Source organism: Talpa europaea (assembly GCF_964194135.1).
Source record: "Talpa europaea genome assembly, chromosome: 2".
In the NCBI taxonomy this organism is placed as follows: Eukaryota; Metazoa; Chordata; class Mammalia; order Eulipotyphla; family Talpidae; genus Talpa; species Talpa europaea.
In genome coordinates this window covers 42,524,975-42,543,788 of record NC_140068.1, presented here as the reverse complement: position 1 = coordinate 42,543,788, position 18,814 = coordinate 42,524,975, and the positions used below count along the sequence as shown (strand labels likewise).

The 18,814-nt window shown below is 36.3% G+C and overlaps 1 protein-coding gene across 1 annotated transcript in view; it reads right to left on the bottom strand.

Moving 5' to 3' along the window:
• AK9 (adenylate kinase 9) overlaps window positions 1–18,814 on the bottom strand; it is a gene marked incomplete at both ends in the record, with an annotated part of 89,463 nt that overhangs the window by 16,796 nt on the left and 53,853 nt on the right. The window contains 10 exons of the mRNA XM_084258357.1: window positions 3,448–3,661; window positions 4,608–4,826; window positions 5,199–5,402; window positions 9,706–9,768; window positions 10,945–11,164; window positions 13,514–13,638; window positions 14,784–15,044; window positions 16,954–17,166; window positions 17,984–18,105; window positions 18,462–18,662. Coding sequence (XP_084114483.1) covers window positions 3,448–3,661; window positions 4,608–4,826; window positions 5,199–5,402; window positions 9,706–9,768; window positions 10,945–11,164; window positions 13,514–13,638; window positions 14,784–15,044; window positions 16,954–17,166; window positions 17,984–18,105; window positions 18,462–18,662 — 1,842 coding nt within the window. The remainder of the gene's footprint in view (window positions 1–3,447; window positions 3,662–4,607; window positions 4,827–5,198; window positions 5,403–9,705; window positions 9,769–10,944; window positions 11,165–13,513; window positions 13,639–14,783; window positions 15,045–16,953; window positions 17,167–17,983; window positions 18,106–18,461; window positions 18,663–18,814) is intronic.

Here is an 18,814-nt window from a genome sequence, read left to right as displayed (position 1 = left end):
AAAAATCAAAGCAGAAATAAATGAATTAGAAATTAAAAAAAAATCCAAAAGATCAATGAAAACAAAAGTCTGTTCTTTGAAAAAATAAACAAAATAGACAAACCTCTAGCCAGACTCACAAAGCAAAAATGGGAGCAAACATATATAAATAGGATTATAAATGAAAGAAGAGAAATCACAACAGACTCAGTAGAAATCAAAAGAATAGGGGCCTCCCCGGTGGCACAGCGGTTGAGCGCTGGGTTGCGAAGCTGCCCGCGGCCCCTGCGGCACCGGTTCGATCCCCGGCTGCTCCCCGGCCACCAGAGGAGGGTCCCACATGGCGCGCAGACCTCTCCTGCCGCCCGCTGCTCCCCTCAGCAGTGTACTTTGGTCCTTCTGCCTGCTCTGCTCCCCGCTCTGGCTCTGGTGGATTCTCTCGCCCTCCCGCGCTTCTGACTGTACCCAGTGCATGTATAAACAAAACAAACAAACAAACCAGCAAACAAATAAATAAAGCATGCCTCTATTTAAAAAAAAAAAAGAAATCAAAAGAATAATCAGAGATTACTATGAACACTTATATGCAAACAAATTCAACAACCTAGAAGAGATGGACAAATTCCTAGAACGATATAATCATCCAAAGCTGGACAAAGAAGAAATAGAACAACTAGACAGACCAATTACAAGCAGCAAAATAGAGGCAGTAAATCAAAGCACTCCCCAAAAACAAAAGCCCAGGCACAGACGGCTTCACAAATGAATTCTACCAAATGTTCAGCAGTGAATTAATGCCTATCCTACACAAACTCTTTCAAAAAATTGAAAAAGAAGGAATACCACCATATACATTCCACAAAGTCAACATTACACTAATACCAAAACCAAACAAAGACAGCACAAAAAAAGAAAATTACAGGCCAGTCTCCCTAATGAATGAACACTGATGCAAAAATCCTCAACAAAATCCTTGCCAACAGAATCCAGCAATGCATCCATAAGATAATTCACCACAACCACGTAGGATTTATTCCAGAACACAAGGATGGTTCAACATCCAAAAATCAATCAATGTCATCCAACACATCAACAAAAAGAAATATAAAAACCATATGATAATATCAATAGATGCTGAGAAAGCTTTCGACAAAGTACAACACCCATTCATGATAAAAGCCCTTGAAATTCTTGGGATACAAGGAACATACCTCAACATCATAAAGGCCATATGACCCCACTGACTGGGAGAAAATTTTTGCACACAACACTGATGATAAAGGACTGATCACAAAAATCTACAAAGAGCTGATGAGACTCAAAAAAAAAAAAAAAAAAAAAGAACAAAAAAACCCAAAGAAAATAATCCAGTCAAAAAATGGGCAGAAGAGCTAAAAAGAAACTTCTCCAAAGAGGAAATGCAAATAGCCAACAGGCATATGAAAAAATGTTCAAAATCACTTGCAATCAGGGAAATGCAAATGAAAACTACATTGAATACCATCTTACACCAGTTAGAATGGCACATATTAAAAAAACTAGCAACAACAAATGTTGGTGAGGTTGTGGAGAAAAAGAACTCTTCTGCACTGCTGTTGGGAGTGCAAACTGGTCCCACCACTGTGGAAAGCTGTGTGGAGATTCCTCAACCTGTTAAAGATGGAGCTTCAATATGATCCAGCAATTCCATTCCTAGGTATTTACCCAAATGACACAGAAACATTAATTCAAAATGGCACCTGCACCCCTATGTTTATAGCAGCACTATTTACAATAGCTAAGCTGTGGGACAACCCAAATGCCCAAAACTAGCTGACTGGATCAAGAAGATGTGGTACATCATCGTCCAAAGCAGTGATAATGAAGGCAAAGATAAACAGCTGGGACTACATCAAATTAAAGAGCTTCTGCACAGCAAAAAAGACAATAATCAAAACAAAGAGAAACCCCACTAACTGGGAGAAAATTTTGCACACAATACTAATGATAAAGGACTGATCACAAAAATCTACAAAGAGCTGATGAGACTCAAAAAAAAAAAAAACAAACAAACAAAAAAAAAAAACAAAGAAAATAATCCAGTCAAAAAATGGGCAGAAGAGCTAAAAAGAAACTTCTCTGAAGAGGAAATGCAAATGGCCAACAGGCATATGAAAAAATGTTCAACATCACTTGCAATCAGGGAAATGCAAATCAAACTACAATGAGATACCATCCTACACCAGTAAGAATGGCACATATTAAAAAAACTAGCAACAACAAATGTTGGCGAGGTTGTGGAGAAAAAGGAACTCTCCTGCACTGCTGGTGGGAGTGCAAACTGGTCCAACCACTATGGAGAGCAGTGTGGAGATTTCTTGACCTACTGAAGACAGAGCTTCCATATGATCCAGCAATTCCACTCCTAGGTATTTACCCAAATGACACAGAAACATTAATTCCAAAGGGCACCTGCATCTCTATGTTTATAGCAGCACTATTTACAATAGCTAAGCTATGGAAACAGCCCAAATGCCCAAAAAATAGATGACTGGATCAAGAAGATGTGGTACATATGTACAATGGAATATTATTCAGCATTCAAAAAAGATAAACACATGCAATTTGCAGCAACATGGTTGAAGCTAGAAGGGATCATGCTCAGCGAAATAAGTCAGAAAGAAAAAGAAAAATACCAGATGGTCTCACTCATAGCAGGAATTTAGAAAACCTAAATAAGGGACCAGGAAAAAGACTAATTAATACAAAGTAAAAATCAAAATCAACAAGCAAATATAAACCAGAGACACACAAGGGGGGGGAGGAAGAAGTGGGGAGAGGAAGGACTAGGGTCAAAATAAGGGGGGGGTGCAATTGTATGGGGAATATAACCAAAATGAAAATGCATACATTGTGCAAAAATGAAAAATGATGTAAAAGTTATATAAAATATTAATTTAAAAAAAGATGTGGTACATACATACAATGGAATATTACTCAGCTATCAAAAAAGAAACTCTTGCAATTTGCAGCAGCATGGATGGAGCTGGAAGGGATCATGTTCAGCGAAATAAGCCAGAAAGAAAAAGAAAAATACTGGATGGTCTCACTCATAGCAGGAATCTAGAAAACCTAAATAAGGGACCAGGAAAAAGAATAACTATAAGAAAGAAAAAATCAAAATCAACAAACAACTATAAAGCAGGGACACATGGGGGGGCGGGGAAAGGAGAGTTTGGGGTCAAAATAAGGGAGGTGCAATTGTATGGGGAATATAAAAATGAATTAAAAAAATTAAAAAAAAATTTATTCTGGACTGTTTTGGAAAATGGGGCTGATTTTTTGACTCTCTTCTCTTCCAAAGTTATTGACCTATGTAGTTTTTCTATTGCTTTTTGATTCAATTCCAATAGTTGGCTTCCTGGAGAAATGGCACTTGTTTCCAAGGATTATTTAATGCTTGAGGATAACAAAGGTAAACACTCTTACCTGTAGTTTTCCCAGATTTTGGTGGTCCCACAATTGCAATCCTAACAGGCATGGCAGGCTTAGGTTTAGGTTGGCGGATATATTTGATGGGGTTCTTCATAAATTTTTCTCTAGTTTCCTTACTAGATAAAAAATAAATGTACTGGCGATGGATTACAGGATACAGTGGGTTCTCTGGACTTTCAATTGGCTTGATTGTCTCTCCTTCACTTAGCTGCAGCACATACACAACTGAGTTTGTAAGTTAGCTATATTACAGCATTTTCTCCAAATGTTTAAAAAAATTGTAAATTAAGAAAAATTTTCTTACAGAATAAGAAAACTAATTACAATAAAATAACAATATTTGAAACTAGAAAGAACAAGTTATTTTGTACTCACATGCAATCACTGTAATCTTTCTTAAATAGCTTTTAGTTTATAACAATGACAGCTTGTCTTCTACCTTCACAATATCTTTAGTACATATTGTTTTTGTCAAGGAGTATGAAGTTTACATATATTTATGAGCTTTTATTACAATTTATTCTTACATACAGGTCCATTGTTAATATGGCGTTATGGATGACAATGTGCTCCCCCAAAATAGTAAGTTGAAGCTATAACTCTCCCATTTCTGTACAATCCTAATTGTGTTAGACATGTGCCCTTTTTCCTCCTTAAATAGGATTTTTACTCTGCCTTCTTTTTCTCACTTACCCATCTCAGAGAGGTTAGGGCATAACTATTATTGTTAAATAGGTGATTCTAATACCTGCTTAACCTTGTATTTCAACACGATATATATTTCTATATTTTAACATATTTGAAAACATTTCTCCTGGCAATCTTATAACAATGATAAAGAAGATAGCACAACTAAATACAATCAAAACTGATTGTGTCAATATCAACTAAGCTAGAATTAGGTTATCTCTACAGAAATAGAGGAAAGACATGAAACTCTTCAACTACTTTTTCCACTTCAGAAAGGCAAAACAACCAGATATTTTTATAGCTAGTTAAGAATGTATAATGCTTATAATTTTTTTTGGGGGGGGGGAAATTATCCACTGTCTTCTTAGACATAAAAAAAGAAAAGAAAGGAAAAGAAAAGAACAGAACAGAACAGCAAAGAAAAGAAAAGAAAATATGACTTCAGATACATTTGTTGATATTACCTTTACAGGGTCCCAGTAGCCAAATGCACTTGTATACTTATAGGTAAAACTGAGCATTTTCTGAGCAAGGTGTGATGTGATTGGATAACATTTCTCAAAAATGCTTGCACGATTTTCCACCAGTGATTTCAGTTTCGTACTTAACGTATATTGCACAATGTGCATCTTCCGAGCTCCATTAATGAAAATCACTGGTATCAAAAACTTCTCAAATTCTTCCTGATGAGAAAAAAATCATAAAACCAAATGTTTTTAGGGGGATAAAAGTTGGTAGCACCCAGTCATGGCACTGGGTGTACTTTACATAGTACACACTGCTGATGATTGATGACCATCTAGAGAACAATCATTTTTCAGCTTTGGAGTGACTACATGTTGGCACCTAAAATCTTTGACCCCATGTGGTTTCTATGTTGCCCTGGACTCATTAACTTGTTTTAATAATTGTAAGCAGTGATGACAAAGGAAACTCAGTCCTAGAGTACACATTTCTTTCGAAATGTTAAAAAGAATATAAGATATAAACCAAATTACTTTTGTTTCATTCTCAAATGTTACTTTTTGAGTTATGAAAAAATAAGAAAAAAAAACCTGTAGTAATTGTAAATTATTCATATCTGCGTCAAATTTTTCTCCGAGTTCAGCTCTCAGGCGTTCAAGTGCATCAATTTCCTGCTCTTCCTCTTCCTCACTCAGCGTTTCCTCATCTTTTGGAAACTCTTCTTCAAGGATGTTTTCAATATCATCGTCTTCATCATTTTCATCCTCACTGAATTCGTCATCGTCTCTAATGAACTGAGGAAGAAAAAGAGTCCCCTTAATTATACATGTAAAATATGGGATAAAAGATACCGCTATATCATCATTTGAAATATTGAAGGAGACTTGGCTATTGTATGGCAGCACCCCTACATTAACAGAAAAAATTTAAATATGCAGCACTCAGAAATTGAATACCTTCAACACTCTGACATAACAGGGAATTCATAAGTAAATAGACAAGCTAATACATGCTTGTATACAACACTCATTACCCATGCAGCTTGGATGTGATCAGTTTCCTCACTTGTAAAAGAGGCATAATATAAGGTACATACCTCACAGGGTTGTCAGGGACATTATTTAATGCATTCAAAGTCCGCAGAAAAGTGTCTGGCACATGGTAAGCATACAAGAATAGCTATATTGCTATTACTATGCTATGATAGCTATTACTGTCACTTTATATAAAACACTGTATATAACCTTTAGGATGTTATAGCCCCTCTGAGGAAATATGAACAATACAGAAATGTTTATTTAAGACCATGACAGGATATTGGTGATATATGATGTCGTATAGGCTTTAAGCGGTGTGCAGTTTAATTTGCACAAAACTGAGCACTATTCATCTTTCTGTACTCTTTTCTCCCTGAAGGAGTCCTTGTCTCAATTGGAGTTCTCTTTTCTGGTTAGAATCCTAGAAATTATCTTGGCTCCTTGCTCTCTGTTATTGCACATCCAGTTTTCAAGAGTTAAAATATGAAATTATACTCAAAACTCTTTTCTTTCCATCCCCACTCCTCTGTTTTGTTTTGTTTTTTTAAGATTTATTTATTTATTTATGCAAGCACTGGGAATAGTCAGAAGCACGGGAGGGTGAGAGAATTCACCAGAGCCAGAGCGGGGAGCAGAACAGGAATATTGACAGAGCACACTGCTGAGGGGAGCAGCAGGCAGCAGGAGAGGTCTGCACACCATGTGGGACCCTTGCTGGCAGTTGGGGATCGAACCAGCACTGCAGAGGCCACCGGCATCTTCACAGCCCAGCGCTCAACTGCTGTGCCACTGGGAAGGCCCTTCTCTGTTGATTTCCATACCCATTATCATTATTTCTTGCCTGTAATTTTCTGATTAGCTTGTTATTTTTTAACCTTTCTGTTTGACCTCAGTTCCTTTATAAGATGCCTAGGGCTGGGATTTGGACTAGAAGCTGCAGGGAGGAAGATGAGAGGATGAGGACTTTGTGTGTCCAGGCTCCTTTCTGATCAGAGCTTGGTTGTGGGGCAGTATGGGCGTATCATAATCAAACTCTTGAAAAGCAAAGATACAGATAAAATTTAAAAGCTGTTTGAGAAAAATAATACAGGAGGACAATTTAGATGAACATATTCTCCTCAACTTTCTGGTTTCCATTATACCAGAGGAATAAAGAACATGAGAAATGGTAAATATCTGGATAAGTGTAAAAAAGAATGTATTTTTTAAAAAGAAATCTTTATTGAAAATACATATGAAATTTTGTTTAAAACAGACTGACTTTTTCCTTGGGGTTTTCATTTGGTTGCAAAAACATGATAACTAGTACATAAAGGATGTTGGTTGAATAGGAGTGAATGTAAATGGACTTTACATAGCTATAAGGCTTCTACAACATTATATGGAATAATATTGGCTATAAGTAGAGCTGAAAAGTCAAGGATGTGTATGTAATTTGAGTGCAACCACCAAAAAAACAACGCCTAGAGTTACAACTGAAAGTCAATCAATAACAGAAACACATTGACTATATCTAAACTATTCAAATAATCCCAAAGAATGCTGGAAAGGAGAAACAGAAAACAGAGGGGACAAAGAAAAAGTAAATAAAATTCATGTTTAGAGAAACAGGCCTCAGTTTGGAGTAAACTGTGTCACAATTTTCTATCCGGAGGGGTAAGTAGAATGAGTCTACATCTGGGTAGAAGCCTACGCAAGGAGAGATAGAGATTATAGTCAAAATGTTTACAACTAGGGAGAAAATGAGAGCTGGAAACGAAGAAATGGAAGAAATAAAAGATCTGTCAGAGATCAGAGGTCCTTCTCAATATAGATACGCTTATGCAGATACTAGATTCTCTTAGTACACTGGGGAGCAAGCAAGGATGCCTGCTGATTCTGGATTTTGAGGCCAGATTCTGAACTATTTGGTTTTCAGTGCCAACTCCAACCCGTGCACTCCTTGCACACTTTTGCAGCCCTCTGCACTTCAGTCTGTGAGACTATGCACTCTGACTTGTCTCTGGAGGCTCATTAAGATGGCCCTGGCTGGTGCTAGACATTGTTTCTACCTCAACAGGACTCTGACTCTGGCTTCCCTCAGGACTTAGGCTGTGTTTCTCCATTAACTGTCCTGACTGGGGAAGGAGTCAGTGGCTAGGAAGAGCGAGAAGTCACAGCAGAGGTCAGGCCACTGAGAATTAGAACACATACAATGTAAATCCCTACACAAAAGGGCTGGTGCATAGGACAGTCTTAGTCACAAAAATTCCACAAGATGGCGACATTTTCCTGGGAAATTAGTGATACCTGCTATTTAAAATGAGACTTGGAAGTGATTTCTAATGTTAAAAATGTTTCATTTGCTGCCAAGATGTCAGACAGTAAAAAGGCAATGTTGTTTTATTAAAAGTGAGAGGACAAACCCAGGAACGGCTTTATCTCCCAATGGTTTCCTAGCTAGGTGTAAAAAGGTGAGCTATTTATTCTGTACAAAGAGGCAAATGAAGTTCCTGTGTCTGTTCATGAAAGCAAGTTCCAAAGTTACATGAAGTCAGGGTAGATTCGACTCAGGGTGTGTCAGTAACTGATCTGAGCTGTCACATCATGTCTATGCCTACGTTTTATTTAGTCTTTCTTTGTCTGAGGAAGTAGCAGGATGTATCTTAAAAAACACCCATTAAAGGGACAAAAATCCAAAAAATAAACTTTATTTCATCAAAAACCTCAGGAATTAGCTTCCAAAAGTCACTTGTATAAATTAACTGTGTGAGATATGCAGTAATTTTTAAGCTTCAGGAAAGTCAACTTACAAGACACTGTTTAATTTGTAAAATAGAATATCAAATCTTTGAATGAAAACATTAATAAGAAATCCCCCCTTCTAATGTTAACAAACAGAACAACTGTAAATTAAGAATGTTTAAAATTTATCCTCAAAACTAATACTCTTACTAATACTCTTAAGAAAAAGATTTAATTAAAGAATGGTAAAGAAGGAAAATTTAAATGTTATTAATTAGGAAAACTGGGTATTAGTAATTTCTCCTATTTTACAATGAAATAAAGCAGTCTCAGAGAGGTTAAGCAACTTGCTTGATGTGATAAAACAAAGCAACTATAAGTTGAGTGCCTACTGTGTGTCAGCATGATGTTAGGCACTGGGGAGTCAGTAGAGAACAAAGTCAGTAAGAACTAGAGTGAGGACACCAGTACAGGCCAGACAGCTCCAACGTGTGAACTCCTTTAGAAACACTCTGTAGAGATATCTGAGGTGCTACTCCAGGAGGCCACCAGGGATTTCCAAGGCCTAAAGGTAGTTAACTAGACTTGATTCAGGTTAGAGTATCTCTCTTTTTGCTCTTTAACATTAGCATGGCTCCTTGAAATGAGTAGATTTACAGAACATATTTGTTCACGGAATGAAAAATAGAGTAAGACCAGAGACCTCTGTCAATTTTGTTCACCGTCAATCCCAGGACTTAGAGGGTATTGTGCATAGTGAAAAGCCAGATGGAGAAAGACAAACACTGTACGATTTCACTCATACATGGTACATAGGGAAAACAAACACAGAGATGAAATAAGTAAAACAAGAATAAATTTTTGGATTATAAGACCATTTACTGGTTATCAGGGAAGGGGGAAAGGAATGGATAATCAGGACAAAGAGGGCAATTGTTTGGTAATGGATAGAACTGGACTTAAGGTAGTATATACACATGTTGATTTTCAGTGATAATACACCTGATATGTTGATGCACTGTAACTCCAATAAAAAAATAAAATGCTATAAGTGCTGAATTAAGGCTTGATGATAAACTGACTGACTGAGTAAAGATCAAGGCAAATACTGAAGAGAAGACTTCATATTCTGTAGATGATGCCACAATATTCTCAGTTTAGTAAGTTTAGATGCCTTTTAGGTTGTATGTATTTTGGACTAAGAAATAATTGCTTCAGCTCCTTTTATGTATGTATGTATGTATGTATGTATGTATGTATCACCTACAGAGAGAAAGAGAGGGAGGGAAGAGGACAGAATGGGTATACTGCTTTAAATTTTTTTTTATTTACTTACATCTTTCCTTTTGCTCTCTCTCTCTGCTATGAGTTCAGCCCTCCTTTTAGAAATCATATCATTCTGTTAAAGAAAGAGATGTTTAAAATGTTCAATGATGATGATAAAATTACTTCTATGTATTAACATTTTTTTTCCTCAAGGTGAAAGAATAGTGAATTTTCCAGGAAAGTATGTGATGGTGGTAAGTTTGTTGCTGTATACTCCTAACTCTGGTCTCTTGTTCAGCTATTATATAGATATACTTTCATTTTCTGCTCAAACATACTGCCAGACAGAGAATATTATCCCATTTCATAGGCGGTTAACCAAAGCAGAGTGTTTAACTAATGTCATGTCACCCTCTCAACTACTGGTCTCCCAAAGGGGAGGGTCACTGTCAACGCAGACCGAGCGGGAAGCTAAACCCTGACACTGCAGCTATTTTGATGTGGGCAATAAGAGTATTTTCTCATTTTCCCAATGTATAGGAGTCACTCAGCTAGTTTCTGATTTCCTTGAGAGCAAAGTGCTTCATGTGTAGCTGTGACCTTGGTGTGTCCACAGAGGAAGGGAGTCAGGAGGCTCCCATGCTGCTGACTTGGGTCAGGACCAGCACCCCCCCCCCCCAACCCCCCCCCCCCCCCGTGTGGATGTCTACCATATTTTGTTTATTCATTCATCAGTTGATGAACAATGGGTTGTTTCCACTGTTTGGTTATTATAAATATTCCCATATAAATTTTTATATGGGACATGTTTTCATTACTGTTAGATAAATTCTTAGCAGTAAATTATTTTGTTCCTTGATACTTTTGAACATATGATGGATTGCAGATTATAGTTTTAGAAAAGAAGTTCATAGCTAGTATCTGGAACTGTTTCACTGTAATTAACATCACCTCGATGGATTGTGTCATCATTTCCAGAGGCAGCACAAAAAATCACTGATTTTACTTCTTTGTGTTTTCAAGGCCTGCTCCACTTGTTGCTTCTTCCAGTCTGTTTCTGTGTCTGATAAAGGGATACTCTGGTGCTACCACTATCTTTGATTTTGTCTGCCTTTGAGAGAGAAGCATTGATATGCTGATAATCACAAAGGTCTCAAATAATTCCTAGCTTTTTAATTATAAATAGTCTTAATATTTGAGAGAGGTGTTTTCATACTGTCATATTAACATAATTGTACTTTTGTAAAGACCACTGTATAAATTGAATAGATGCTGAACATATTTACTGTAAAGATTTTTAAGTAAATACCTTGATTTTTGCTTTTATTTCTTTGATCATATTTTTTCTTTCTAATTTCTTGTTTTGTTTCAGTTTCCACTTTTTAATTTGGGAAGGAAGAAGGCGATCAGAAATATCTTGATCATCAACTTGTATGAAAACAGCAGCATCTGGGAAAAACCCACGTTCCACCAGAAACTGGATCTCATCAAGATATCGTGGGAAACCATCTAATATAAAACCTGTGGAACTAGGTGGAAATTTCATAATTCACTTTACTTGCTTAAACTATTATAAAATCAATTAAAAACAGAAACATTGACAAATCTCTATACAAAATACTCAATGAATAGTTTAAAATGTTTACTACAGTGTCTTTATTTCTTTTAGTATTTCTACTTTCAAAATACTGTGATTTATAGGGAAATAAAGGGAATTTTGTCATTTAGATGACCAAAATGTATTTCTCATACATACTTGGTCTTCATCTATAGTCCTGCCTCCCAGCTCCCAAAAGCCTTGGAATTTTCTAATTGTTGAGAGTGTGAAAGGTGTCTCTTGCCATGTTAATGAGGTGATACATATATGATACCATAACAGACATACATATAGGAAAAGAGCTAGCTGGCATTTTAGCATCTTGTTTTCTTTCTTATTATATGGGCAAATATACATATATTAGCTTCAAAATATGTATCCTTCTCTTTAGCGCTGCCTTTAGTGCAGTCTCCTCTGTTTCAGATGTTTCTTATTTGTCAGTAACTCCAAAATTTTTACTCTACATCTAACTTCTTTTCTGATTTTGAATTCAGAATTTTCAAAAATCTGTTTAGTTTCTCCACTTGAGTGCCCCTCTAGAACTACACATGCATCACATTGTCAAAAATCATACTAATTGTTACCCTTTCATATTGCTCTTTCTTTGGATTAGGGTTCAGGTCATCAACTTCAGAATTATTTTGGCATTCTCCCTCAACTTCCTTTTGCTTCTCACATAACAGCAAAGTCCTACTATTGCATCTTAGTTTAGGACTTTGTTATATTTCTTCAGTTCTAATACAACAATTATAAGAACAACAAATCTCACTACAGAAAAAAACTGGAAAATAGAGAGAAGCATGAAAAAAGGCAAAATTATCCCTAATCTCACATTTCAGAGGCTATCAACATTTTGCTTAATTTCTTTTTTTTAAAGATTCATTCATTCATTCATTCGTTTGTTTGTTTGTTTATTTATTTTATCTATTTATTTATATAAGTACTGGGGACAGTAAGAAGCGCAGGAGGGTGAGAGAATTCACCAGAGCCAGAGCGGGCAGAAGGACTGAAGCACATTGCTGAGGGGAGCAGCGGGCGGCAAGAGAGGTCTGTGTACCAGGCAGAACCCTCCTCCAGTGGCTGGGGAGCAGCCGGGGATCAAACTGTGCTGCAGAGGCTGCAGGCAGCTTCGCAACCCAGCGCTCAACTGCTGCGCCACCAGGGAGGCCCCATTTTGCTTAATTTCTTTCCAAGTGTTCTTCACATGTCCATCTCTCTACCATATTATAAATAAATTTGTATCTTCTTTTATAACTTAAAATGAAATGACATTTCTGATGCTAGTACAAATTCTTTATTATAATAAATTTTAATGCTTGCATAATATTCAGCTATTATATTTAGGCCTTTCCAATTTCTTTTTTAACTTCTAAGACTGTTGAATTCTCTAATCCCTAGTCTTTTAAAAAATATATAGTGTGAAATGGGAGTTAAAGTAATGAAGAAAGACCCATGACTATGCAGCTTAGGTAACCTGCCTAAATTTCCTACAACTAGATCTAATAGATCTAATTTTTGGGACACAAAATTGAAATCAAGGTCAATGACTAATATCCCACTCACTCATCTAGACCAGGGACTAAGTGAAAGCCAATGTCCAGAGCAGCACTGAGACTGGCCGACTATCTGAATTCTCTATTACATAGTTTCCTTATCTCCAAAGTGAGAGAATAACATTTTCTATCCCTTACTATAATTGTAAGACTGGAGTAAATTTATATGAATAAATTTAAGTAGAACAGTAACTGACAGTAAGTTCCATTTTAGTTTTTGCTGTTATTGGTACTATAATATTATTTCATTTGCTTCTGGTGGTTAGGAAATCAAGCTGAAGTTTTAAACTGGTAATCTAGAGAGTCTTAAATTTGTCTTGGCTTGGTCAGCTTGTTCCAGTTCTTGGTAGAGGGATAACATTATGCACAGCTATTAAGGGGGTCTCACCTAAAATTGTTAAAAGACTTTCAGGAGAAAAGTCTAGGACCACATTGTGGTACATGGGTTTAGAATCTGTGTTCTCAACCATGACTACAGATCAGAATCAGCTTGGAAGCTCTCAAAGATACTAGTGCTTAGTTACCAACCTCACATTCCTGCAAGTTTTGATTCAATTATTTTGGGTGGAGCCCCATCTTTTTCAGTAATTCCCCAGATGTTTCTAATTTGCAGCCCAAGTAAAAATCACTAGTTTACATGCAAGTTAAAGGAGAAATTTTTAAATATATGTTTAACTATATTTTAACTTTTGTGAATAAAGCAAATGAATGTATACAAATTGAGATACCGTATTGGTTCCTTAAGCCACCACTCAGAAAGAATGGTTTCAAGAATTTCAGGAGGCAATGACTCATTTTCCATTAGGCTTGCTTTGATTGCTTCTTCTTCTTCAGTAAGTTGTACTTCCGGAGTCTAAAAACAAAAATCAAAAAAACAAAGTAAGAAACTTAAGACTCCATTATTAATAACACTAGATTACATAGTTGATTAAGATGAGACCTGTTTGTTTTTATACTGTCACTTTTCATACTGTTGTTTCTAAATGTTTTAAACTTGAGTTCCTTATTTTTAAATTTTTTTAAAAAAGATTGATTTATATATGCATATAAGAGCTGGGGTGCAGGCCAGAGGTACGGGGTAAGGTGGGGGTTTGAGATGATTCACCAGAGACAGTGGGGAGCAGAACAGGTAGATCTACTAAAGTCTAAAGTACACTGCTAAAGGGAGCAGCGGGTGAGACAGAAGTCTGCTGCACCATGTTGGTCACCTCCCTGGCTAGAGATTGAACTCATGCTGCAGTGGCTATAGATAGCTTCATAGTGCTGCGACTTGACCCCTGTGCCACCAAGGAAGCCCCTTAACTTGAATTCTTTAAAGCAGTCTTTCAGACAGCTTTAATAAGACAGTATATCCACTATAGTTTACAGGAATTACTAGCAATTAGTATGACTGATATTCATACATGGCCTCAGGATACCTGCCCTATCACTTTTTGCCAAAACCTTGTTTGATCTATGTAACACACCTATAAGGCTTACCTTAATTGTCATCTACCTTATAGTTATATAACCCAGGCAGTCATCTGAAATACAAGCTGTACCTGTTTCCATTTAGAGGGCAACCATTGAGAAGAAAATGTCTAGCTTTGGTTAAAAAGTGAGTTTGAATTAAGAATTTTCTTTTTACAACCCCAGATAGAACCTTCCTAAGAGATCCATACAAACTTGTGAGGTTTCATTAGAAATTAATATTTTGAGATTTCCATTGTGCTGGAGCAGATTTTTATGATTTTGGCAGAAAGCTGAAAACCCAGTATGGGAAACTTTAAAATCTAGGACAGACATTTCAAATAACATAGTCCCAAACAAATACTCTACCACAGTCATATCAGGGAGTTATATAAAACTCAGTATTTTATCTTCTAGAGGAACAGTTAAGACTACCATACGAGGAGGATGATTTTTAGAAATGTGTAGTTTTATACAACTTATATTCTATTTTCCAAAAGTATTAACAGTAAGCACAACTATCTGTGAAGAGAATATTAATATTACTACCGGCTTCTTTGGTGTGTCATCCTTGATTGTAATATTAGCTTGACGTGCAAGCTCTTCAATTTCTTCTTTTGCGGATTGTTCTTCCTCAGACTCTTCCTCATATTCAAGTCCAACTTTCTTTTCAAGTTTGACCATTAGTTTTTCTTGAAGAAATTCTTCAAACTGAATGTGAAAAATTCCCAATTTTTCTGCCAATTGTCTTCCACAGACAGTTTTGCCAGAACCATGGGGGCCTAGAAGGCATATTCTTAGTGGGGGAGCCTGCCACAGTGGGATGGGTCAGGAGAGATGGGAGAGAGGGAGGGTGAAAAAAAGGAAATTTTGAATAATTTAGAAAATACATGTCATATTAATTGTCCTCCCTAAGACGGAGTAGGAATTATCACTTCACAAACTCAGTGAAGTGGACTTTCAGAGGTGCGAGTGGGTTGATGTCATCTGTAGAAGTGAGATGACTCAGGATTTGGGGTGTAGACCTTGTTCACTCTCAGAGGCAGGATCACAGGGGTGCCTCCAAGCCTGACTGGCTGACTCTCAGGAGCTAGGACTGACACTGGTTACACTGTAAGGGAGTGTTCCCTGAGGTGAACATCTTTGATCAATTAAACTGTTTCAAAACTGGTTCAGATGGCTATTGTTCCCAAGACTGCTATTTCGAGATTAGCATATCTATTGATGTAATTCAATGCAAGAACAATGGTGCTCAGGGAGCATCTATAGGACACCTTAAACTTCATTCTGCAGTTATGAATCAAAAGGTATTTAATAAAATAAAATGTTTTTTTAAAGATTTATTTATTTATTTTATAATAAATTTTATTTTTATATTCCCCATACAATTGCAACCCCCTTATTTTGACCCCAATCCCTCCCCTCCCCACGCCCCACCCCCCCATAGAGTGTCTCTGGTTCATAGTTGTGTGTTGATTTTGATTTTCACTTTCTTATAGTTATAAAATGTTTTGTTTTTTAAAAATGATGGGGAACAAAGGAGGAGTGGGCCTAACAGTCAATGGTGGAGTATCGGCATTTTGGTGGTGGGTAACATAATCTGAAGAGCTGTGAACCTCTTCCCCTAAATCATATATCATGTTGGAAACCAAGGTTATCTCAAGAAAAAGAAAATGTCATCAAAAAACAAGTAAAAAAAATTTCTAATTAAAAAATGGAAAGGCACTCTCTTAGCACGATTAAAAAACCCACCAAACTCTTTACCAAACAAAAAGCCCATTACTAATGACATGCTGGAAGTCCTTTCATCAAGTTCTGTAATTTCCATATTAGAGATGAGGAACTATCTAGTTTCAAGAACAACCTTTTGGAACACAACATAAAGTAATTATTCATTTTGATTTCTACAGTAATGCCTTGTGTCTAACTAACATGTAATATCATCTTAGCTGAAGTAAAACACAGTTTACTAAATTAAAGGCCAGCCCTACTGTTTTCTCTGAGCAGAGCAGTTTGCTGATCATAAGATAGGATTTGGGGAAGTTGGGATTCAGGGGTTGATGGACTTTCAGAGGTGCGAGTGGGTTGATGTCATCTGTAGAAGTGAGATGACTCGGGATTTGGGGTGTAGACCTTGTTCACTCTCTGAGGCAGGATCACAGGGGCTCCTCCAAGCCTGACTGGCTGACTCTCAGGAGCTAGGACTGACATTGGTTACACTGTAAGGGAGTGTTCCCTGAGGTGAACATCTTTGATCAATTAAACTGTTTCAAAACTGGTTCAGATGGCTATTGTTCCCAAGATTGTAGAACAAACCATCCTAAAGTTTTTTTTTAATTCTTGTTTGTCATCATTGGAACAACTTTCTTTCTTCTTTAAAAATATTTGTGAAAGCCAAACACAAGGAAACAAAAACTGGATGATTCCACTTATACAAGATAACTAAAATAAACAATTTCATCATAACAGTAAATAGAGTATTTGGTCGGGAGTTGGAGAGAATGGAAGTCATTGTTAAAATTATACAGAGTTCCAATTTGGGGTGATTAGAAGTCTCTAGAGTGAGATAGTGGTGATGATTATAAAACATTATGAATATAATTAATGCCATCTAATTGTACACTTAAAAATGGTTATGTATACATTACTACAAAGGTTGGTCTTAAGTCCCTAAGAAAGTACTCAGGAACAATCAATAGGATAGGAATATTGTTTTTACCTTTAGTGGCTCTTTATGAGCCACATACTCCTCAGGGTGCTCCAAAAACTTTTCTTTAGCCTCAGGAGTTGAAAAGTAATAGATTTTTTCTCTATATTTAACTGCTTCATCTGTGTTGCCTGGTTGTAGGATGAAGTTTTCTTTGAGAACCACTGGACAAAAATGCTTTGAATCTCCCAAATGCCTTCTCTTCTCTTTAATTCTGTCATCATTCTGGAAATATTATTCAAAATTTGGAAAACATTAACAAAGAGTATTTTGAAATAATACTAAAGATGAAATTTAAAAAAAATGCACCTTGAATATTTAACTCATAACAATATATCTTTAAAACAATCTACAAAAGACCAATTTTATACTATTTGAATCAATTAAAAATTTACTAATTCATATGCCTCTATGTATCCTAAACGTCTTTATTTTCATAAGGAAAATAAAGCAGCATTGCGAATAAAGGTATCTCTCCAGTCCTCTACAGACATGGATATAGTGAAGAATCTTAGGATTTTTTGGTGCAGGGTCACTGTGAGGTCAGGTTAAAATTATTCCCAAGAAGCAAAAGTTAAGTCAGGGTCACAACTTCTTACCCATTGGAAATGAAATGGAAGATGTCTCGGTATTTGTTTTCTACTAAGGAACTGTGCTCAAATAATAATTGGGAAATGTTTTATTTAATTCAAATAGCAAAAAGTTGTTCTTGTTTGAGAATACAGTTCATTATATCATATAAGCAGACTCTCAAACACTCCATTGTTGTCTTTTATGTAAAACTTCTATTAATTTATGAAGTACATTTGTGTCTAATACCTACAGATGTTTCCATGGGGAAAGAAGTTGAAAAGACTTTATTTTGCCCTCATCGGAGTAATATACTAAGTTGCCCTAGCATTTCAAGGGTCAAGTGAAACTGAAGTGGGGGTAAAGTATGTGTGAAAATGCTTACAAAGTTGAGGACATTTGCTTATTCACTTGGGGTCACAAACAGTTGTGAGGGGATCAATGGGAATGAGCAGTAATAAAAGAACCATACCTCTTCCTCTTCCTCTTCCTCTTCTTCTAAGTCCTCCTCAACTTCTGTTTCGGCCTGATAGTCTTCAGCTTCTTCATCATAATCGTCAATAGTTAACTCCCAGCCAGCATATTGAAAAGGTTCTGTTAAAAAAAAAGAGAACATATGGGAAAATATTTTTAGGCTTAAAGAATATTACCTTATCACAGCAGGCAAAGAGTAGGATAATTAATTATAATGACTGATCTTTTAGCTTAAATGTATTTGCAAATAGGTCTTTACAAATTCTCTATATGACTGTGACTAGTGTGGCCAGTGCTATGGTCCCCCATGACTGTTTGGCTGGTGCCTTCTCTATGACAGTTTAAACTTTTAAAAAATCATTGCTGATATAGTGAATGTTATATTTCATAACCATCAAGAAAGGCATTAATGTTTCACAGTACTTTTTTAATATTACCTGATTTTTTATAACAAATGTTATGATTCTAGCCCTTACTTTCCATAGTTTCGATTACTTTCTGAAATAGTTCCTCTGGAGACTTATGTGCAATCTCCAAGTTTAAAATTTGAATAAAAGATTCAGTGACTGCTGCTTCCATAAGACTCCAAGAAGAGACAAAAGACTGGAGATGGTCTTTAAATGGCTCCATTTCAGGAACATCAGGATAAGCATCTTCTGGAAATTCAGGCAGTTCAACTTTTATTAAAGGAAAGAAGAAAGAGCCTTCAAATAGATTGCCAAAATAATTTAAGCTTTATGCTTTTCAAACCCTTGCAAGAAATGAATTTATTGTTCTCAGTTTATGTAGGCATTCATAAATTCGTATTTTAACTATACTTTGATCCTTG